Here is an 8518-nt window from a genome sequence, read left to right on the forward strand (position 1 = left end):
TTCACCAGGCAGATGTTGATACGTCTGCACTGTTCCCTTAAGCTTTGTTCACATTCAATCATTAACTGTCTGCTTCTTGGACATTCATATTAACACTCTGTTCTACAATATATGGGCTCCATTTTCATCACCGCTAAACCCCTAAACTTCCCTAAAGTTCTTTGCCTTTTCTTCTTTCTTTTTTTTTTTACCATTTTGAAAAACATTTTTGAATAGTTCAACTAGCCAATCTACATTGACACGTAAGCTTGTCGACTGGCCCTTTCAACTATATATTCAAAAATGTTTAGCAAAATAGTAAAAGTAAGTAAGTTTAGGGATAAGGGGTTTAGCTGTGACGAAAATGGAGCCCTATATGTCCAGCAGATGACCTCCTCAGTTATCATCCACTAAACATTATGTGCTATCCCAGGTGAGTTAACGACTCCATATCCATAAAGGAACAACCTCTGGGTTGGGGGTTGAGGGCATTAACTGAGTACATTTACCATTGCCTTATTTTTTACAGAAATATTGTACTTTCGACTCTACTGCATTTCAAGGAATGGGCTCTTGGGACCTATACTTACCAAAATATTTTATGAATTAACCACCTAAGCCGGCCGGCCCCATTTAAAAAAGAAAATCACACCCGTGTGAAGTGAGGGGCGCTAATATATTAAAGTCTAACTCATGTTGATTAGGTGATGTAATGGTGATGTAAAACAAACGGTGCAAACACAAACATTAAACGCCATTAACGTTAATAAAGAGACAATATGACGTAAATGACACATGACATAAATTTTCCCTTCATTGTCAATGCGTTTACAAAACAAACATTGAACTAAAGACAAACATTAAACCTGTGTATAGGAGGGGCTAGCGCCCCTCAAAAATAAGGCTTATGGTTTTAAAATTAGAATGTGTGATGCGTGCGTGCATCCGCCTGGGTGATGGATATCATATATGGAGGCGTGACGTCACGAGGCATGACCATATATGGCGTGGTTGACTAACTGACGGGAGATGCAGGTTTTCATAGAAAATGCGACCTACGGCAACACTTTTTTCTTAAATGTTTTTTTATTCATGGATTTCTTATAGATAGATTCTTATAGTTTGTTTAAAAAAATATTAAAATTTTCTTCATGAAAAAAAACAACCATAGCCTATATCTTTTGAAAAATATATTATATATATCAAATGTAGGAAAATAAATAATGGGATTTTTACTCAAGTCGTGACCCATGGAAATGTGTCCGCGACCCACAAACGGTATCCCGCCCCCCTGTTTGTGAAGCGCCATGCACGGTACGGTGTTTAGAGGGTTCACCCATCCAGAGGCAAGCTCAGTGTTCACGTGGCCTCCATGCTGTCCCAGTACACTGAGAGCATGCATGCACGTTACGCAAGCAGGGCAGGCGGAACACTGCTGACGGCACAAGCACTTAAGAAGTCCCGTTAGCAGGCCATGCATATAGGGTCCGGCTTCCCCAGAGCCTCTGGGCGCTGACTGTACAACTGTGTGTGTGCGTGTGTGCGTGCGTATGACATACAGTATGGAGGTTATCACCTCAATTACTTACAGCGCTTTCCTCTTTTTATTTCCCCTCTAGTTCTATTCCCCTTTCGTTGTCCTTCCAAGGTCACTCCGTTTGTATCGCCCATTGTTTGGTCCCATCAATCCATCATACATACTTACATACTGTACATACAGTACATGCATATAACATGCGTGCCATGTGAATCCATCGGCCCGTCCATTTAGTTACAGCATCCATTGTTCAAAAATTACAATTGGTGACACTTAAACCCTCTAGAAGAAGACCTGTGGTTTTCAGGCCTTTCCATATCAAGGTCCATTATTTATTCGGCATTTGAACCTTGCACGGACCACGATTTAGCCTCTCAGACTCAAAACTTGGGAATATTTTGTCCACAATTCCATGCTGTATTGCTGTGGTATAGCAATAGGAAAGATAACAAGCAAGAGTTGATCAAAATAGCAATTCTTCTACAGTCTCTAATAGTGTAGAATTCTTGTAAATTAAGTAATGCAAACAATTCAACTTGAGTGTAGAATGAAACCAAATGGACCTATAAGGGTCCATTTGGTTACCAACTCTCCACCATTGAGCTGGGTCTAGATTAAATTGGACCCGAATTGGCTCTGTACCTTTTTAAAGTCAACACCAAAAATCTTCGCTAACAATAAATCAAAATGGTGCATTTTTATAGCGCTGTAATCCAAAGGGCTTTACAGAGAGTTTTGCAACCCATTTTTGCAACCCAGTGTCAATTATCTAATGTAATCCTGGGCGCTACACTTCCTCTGCCAACCTGGGGGGGGCAGCGGACTGACCTCATGCATCCTTCTATGCATGAGGAGTCCAAGCTGCTCTTTTCACCTGATAGGGGGGAGTTTCCCCGGCCGGACGTAGCGTGTGGAAGGAACACGTTATTCTGACCATGATCCTTTCCCCTCCATCAGGCACCCCGGCTGGCCAGGCAGTTTAGAGACCAGGATTACTGCATGTTTTTTGTGAGGGTGCAAGTAATTGACAGTATATAAAGCCACAATACCAACTTTGATGAGATAGTATTGCTTTGCTTTAAAGTTTTTCATAATTTCCTCACAACAAAATAATATAAAATAATGTGTTAAAGCTCCTTGAATTGCCACTTCACGGTCATCTGGGGACCCCCCAGAAATCATCTGGGGACCCCCCTGGGGGTCCTGGCCCGCAGGTTGAGAACCACTGGTCTAAACAACCACATCTCCACTACATGCCTATATATGGGCGTATCATCGTGAGTCAGAGTGACAGACAGTGGTCGTGGTCGCAGATCCACAAGCTCACAATATGCATGCATGGTGATGCGTTGTGAGCTTGTAGATCTGCCTTTGTCGTTTTTTTGGCCAGAATGCCAAAAAGAGCAGAATGTGGATACTGGGGTTCAAGTGGTTAAAGCAAGCAAGCACATGCTTGCGTGCGTCGGTGCGTACGTGTGTCTACAGTACAGCGTGGGAGTCTGGGTGTATAAATAGGTCTTTGAAGCTGCGACGCATCTGCACAGCAACACTAACTCGCACAGACGTTCACATGTCCAGACACTTGCACCTCTCTCTCTCTCTCTCTCTCTCTCTCTCTCTCCCCCAGTCCCCCCCTACCCACCCCCTCTCTCTCTGCAGCGAGTCACGTGTTCGCAGCATGAGAGACTGAAAGCATTGCGATGATGGGTGTGTGAACATTGCTATATATTATATAAATGACATCATACATGTCGAGTCATGTGTATTATTTGGCCGCACAGACCTGATCTGAAAATATTAGCGAGCCACGGAAGCCACTACAAGATTTGTGTATATTTATTTATTATTTTCTTCTTCTCTCTTTTTCTCTCAGATTTTGTGGAAATAGCTGATCTAGTCGTCTTCGACGACTAGATCACAAGATGCGCTATTTAAGTAGTCGATGTATATAGGGTTAAAGTGGACGAAGTGATTTTGCTACTGGGGACCCCCAGGAACCACTCCAAGGACCGACTGCTATTGGGGACCCCCTGGAACCTGGAGCTTTTTCCCCGAAGTCTCCTGAATTTGAACGCACCATTTTGCGTTGAACAAATTTGTTTTGAAATCCATGTCGTACACTGCATCTCCACTAGCTAAAGAGTGCTGGGTTGCGCCTCGAAAATAGCTGATCTACAAGCTGCGACGCGTTGTGAGCTTGTAGATCTGCTATTTTTGTTCAAAGGTGCCCTCTTACGAGATTTCAGCCCCTGCCTCTCAAACACTCTCTGCACGTCCTAGACTGGGTCTGTTCTTGACTGGCGTGACACCCAGAACCGAATAGTTCTGATGATCCTCATGGGGGCTACCCGCAGCCCCGCCTCCCCGCAGCCCCCCCCCCCCCCCCCCCCCCCCCCCCCCGTGGAAAAAAATAAGTTGATGTTTTCACTGGTACTTTGGGTAGGCTACAGAATTGCGTTGGGGGGGACTATCGCGGCCGAGCGAAGCGAGGCCGCCGCCGCGGATTTATTTATTTCCCAAATGGTCTAAAATTGAGTTATTTAGCATACTTTTACCAATGAATTAGCCTATACACAGCTCTTCACAGACGGCACAGAGACAGCAGTCACTCCGCTGAATGTGTCAGTGTTGCTGCCTTACACACCCGCCGCCTATGGGCACTGTACTGTAGGCATATAATACCTGGCTAGGTGAAAACAAAAGAAACCCGATTAGCATTTGAGTACTTTTAACACCTCTGAACAGCCGGCGGAATTGACAGAGTCACAGAGTGTCAATAATTCCCAGAAAATCTGTAATGTTAATATAAAATGTCCACGAAAATCCTCATGGGGGCTAAAAGGGGCTATTTAATTCTTCATGGGGGCTATAGCCCCATAGCCCCCACAGACTCGACGTGGCTGGTGACACCCATTGTACATGATGTATAGCACAAATTATACTTTATTTATATATTCTTTGGTTCCTAAACGGTGTGCCAAAAAATAAGGCACAAACAGTGTGTATGCTGTGAGTGAAAACAAATCGAAACTGTGGACAAGCTGAAGGGGTCAAAATCCCAAAGGGAAACTCAACCAAGTCAGACGTACAAACAAGAGACGAAATCTCCGTCATCAAAAAACACTACTTTACACCACTGTAGGACCCCCTCGGTCAGACTGTGACACAACTATACACAAAGTTAATGTAATTTTGTGCAGTTTGTTACCACTTTCTTTTCGCTTTAAAGCGGCACTATGCCATTTCTTTTTTGAATTAATAAAATGTAATGTCTGCAAAGCTGCGTTCAGATATAAATTTGGTTCGTCCCGTTTGTGCCGCGCCCGTTTGCGCAATTCCCGTCTTTGCATTGAGTTTGTATGTGATCGTCTTTGCATTGAGTTTGTATGTGATCGTCTTTGCATTGAGTTTGTAAGTGATCGCGCCGCTCTGACCATCCAAGTCTGAACGCACCTTTAGAAATGCTCTCGCCTCACCTTGATGATTTGCCAGATTACCATAGTTACCTGCCAAGTTGGCACTACAACCTCAACATTACCAACATCACATGGATCTCTGTATATGGAGCGGACCCTCACTGACATCATGGGCTGGATCCCCATACATAGAAGTGTCAACACATCACTCTGACAGCAGGATAACCTGAATAGTATAACAGGAGCATTGCGCCCCTAATCTAACAGATGCCAACCAATGCACTCGGGTGTCTCACGGTCTTAAATCTCCAGAATCTACTGCCAGGACACAATACTCGGGACACAGGGTACAGGATACATACCCCTTCAAAACTCTACTAAGACTCTACTACCCTCTGCAGAAGAAGGTCTTCTTGTGGTAGCCAGGGGCCAGCATAATGGTGAACGATACCAAACTGTACGACATCCTCGGAGTTTCACCATCTGCCTCTGAAAATGAGCTAAAAAAGGCCTACTACAAGTTAGCAAAGGAGTATCATCCCGACAAGAACCCCAACGCTGGAGGTAAGTTTAAGGAGATCAGTTTTGCGTATGAGGTTCTGACCAACCCAGAGAAGAAAGAGCTATACGATCGCTATGGAGAACAGGGGCTACGGGACGGAGGAGGCGGAGGGCCAGGCATGGACGACATCTTCTCTCACATCTTTGGAGGAGGATTTGGGTTTGGATTCATGGGGGGGCAGGGAAGAGGTGGACGCAACGGAGGCAGGAGGAGAGGAGAAGATAAGTTGCGCGCTCTGCAGGTTTCCCTTGAGGATCTCTACATTGGCAGAGCCACCAAACTGCCGCTCAGTAAAGATGTCCTGTGTGGTTCCTGTAATGGTGAGGGAGGTAAGGCCGGAGCAGTCCAGAAGTGTGTAGCATGCAAAGGACACGGTACGAGAATCGAGATCAGACGGTTGGGACCTGGCATACATCAACCGATGCAGTCGGTCTGCAAAGACTGCAACGGAAAGGGCGAGTTGATAAAGGAGAAGGACCGCTGTAAGAAGTGTGAGGGTCGTAAAGTATGTAAGGAGATCAAACTTCTGGAGGTGAATGTGGACAAAGGTATGAAACATGGCCAGAAGATCACCTTCTCTGGGGAGGCTGATCAAGCACCAGGGACTGAACCAGGAGACATAGTCCTGGTACTGCAAGAGAAAGAACATGAGAACTTTCGTCGTGATGGCAATGACCTTCACATGACCCAGCGCATTGGCCTGCTCGAGGCTCTCTGTGGCTTCCAGAGAACAGTCAACCACCTCGATGGACGCCAACTGCTTTTCAAGTATCCACCTGGAAAAGTCATAGAGCCGGGCTGTATTCGGGTGGTTAAGGGTGAAGGAATGCCTCACTATAGGAGCCCCTTCGAGAAAGGAGACCTGTTCGTCAAGTTTGACGTTCAGTTCCCCGACAACAACTGGATTAGCCCTGAAAAACTTGCTGAACTGGAGGATTTGCTGCCCGCTCGTGCTGAGGTTCCTGTAATCTCTGCAGATGCTGAGGAGGTTGACCTGAAGGATTATGACAGAGGTCCGGGCTCGGGTGGGGGGGCCAGGAGAGAGGCCAACAATGATAGCTCTGAGGAGGACGAGGGTCACCACCATGGGCCAGGGGTGCAGTGCGCACAGCAGTAGAAGGACTCGTACACATACCCGTCCAATCCCATTGCATACTCCCACCAGTCAAGACTTGACACACACACACACACATACATTTCTCTCCTTTCCCAGTTCCCATGGTGAGGAGAGAGAGAGAGAGACACACACACTTCATACACGTAAAGTCACTTTGTACAGCTCCAGTCTGTGCCCATGAAGTCAGCGAGCTGCTGTATGTGCGACCACCAGTTTGTGTCTTATGGACCGTACTAATCATCCAGCAAGAAAGTAACCCCGCTCTCCGAGGATTCAAGCTCTCCACCAGACTCCAACTTCCCCATACTCAGCCCAAGCTTTTACCTTTCATCGTGGGAACATACCAGTCTAGTGTATAAAATGCAAATATTGTTGATTATCTTGTATAAGGTGTTTAGTCTATCACACATGAACGCATGCAGCTTCTTGCCGAAGAACTCAGTGTCAAACATCATAGATCCAGAGCAGGACATCATGGAAAGTGGTGCCTCCCAAACTGTGTGCGTACAGTACCTCAGTGTTCCTGCTATCAAAAGTGCCCTGCAGTCATTAAGAACTGACCTGAATAAAGCCCTTAACCCTGCAAGACCCGGATATATTTCTACTACTATTACTATTACTACTAGTCCTACTACTTTGTACTAGGACTTGTAAAAAAAATAATGTAAAAAATAAAATAAAAAAATAAAGGTTTTATGCAAATGTTATGCACATTTATAATAATTATTAAAATAACTTACATTTGGGGGATATCTTTCACAATAAATGTACATGTTAGTCATTCTAATGATCACAAATATATATATATTATTACAGGCACTTTACTTACCTTTTTCAGGGTTAAAGGTCATTTTCAAACATTTAAAGGATAGTATAGAGAGGACACCTGTTGACAACTAAAGGGGTCATTCGTATTAAATTACATTATTTTTGAGATGATTGAACTGTATAATAAACAGTCACAACAAAAATTTTAATTAAAAATTAAAAAAGGTCTATACTATATACTATCAAGACATATGACCTTCAGAAGAGGCTCAGGATCAAGAACACCTCCACTCAGACGAACCAAGGTGTCTGGCCCAGATACCGCTGTACCGCATACGACTCCTACACTGCAAAGGTATTATAGCCGGGGAGCCAAAAGCTCAACGGTTAAGGATTAACCTGTCATGCCGTACTTTTTTTTGTGTTTTCTCTATTCACTTGGTCATTAATAGAATGAGAGGCCTGCTCTGCCGACAACCAATATAAGGCAACATTTCGCAAATTTCATCATGCTTTAACATGTGACAATTGTGACATGTCAAACTAGGGGGTTTTCATGATTCTGAATCATGAAATACAGCCTCTTTAATCCATGCATCTGGCAGCTAGGAGAGTGATGCGTCCACGAAAGGAGGATAGGAGTCTCCTCACGAGGGAAGAGGTAGAGCTATAATTACATAGAGGAGAGTCTCTGATGGGAATCCAAATAGAGCACAGCATATGGAACTGGGTGTAACCACTTCCAACCAGGCCTCCCTTTATTTCGGGCATGTCATACACCGTAGGTGAATTTAAAATGAACAATAATGTCAATAACAACAACTATTATTATTATTATTATGTTTTTCTAAAAGTAGCAAAAAGAGCTTATCTACAAGCTCAAACAAAGCCACTGTACGGTTTGACTGCCCGATCTGACCTGCCACTGCATGAAATAAAATTTATTCATGAATGATTAACATGGACAACTGTTACTATAACTGTCAAATGTCTTCCAGTTAGTTATGCTCAGGATTACTGGAGGTCTTGAGAACAACAGGCCTGCTTCTCATTAAAGGGCTCAGCTATACCAGTATGAGACACACACATACACACACACACACACACACACACACACAAACCCCCCCCCCCCCCCTATT

The 8518-nt window shown here is 44.3% G+C and overlaps 1 protein-coding gene across 1 annotated transcript; it reads left to right on the forward strand.

Moving 5' to 3' along the window:
- Positions 1-5369: 5369 nt before the first annotated feature.
- LOC308312324 (dnaJ homolog subfamily A member 2-like) lies at positions 5370-6611 on the forward strand (the record flags this gene model as incomplete). The annotated part of the gene is made up of 1 exon (XM_080758925.1): positions 5370-6611. One exon carries the CDS (start codon positions 5370-5372, stop codon positions 6609-6611), a length of 1242 nt encoding a protein of 413 aa, XP_080615051.1.
- Positions 6612-8518: the final 1907 nt, after the last annotated feature.

This window comes from Protomyctophum bolini (assembly GCF_963924005.1).
Source record: "Protomyctophum bolini genome assembly, chromosome: 3".
Lineage (NCBI taxonomy): Eukaryota > Metazoa > Chordata > Actinopteri > Myctophiformes > Myctophidae > Protomyctophum > Protomyctophum bolini.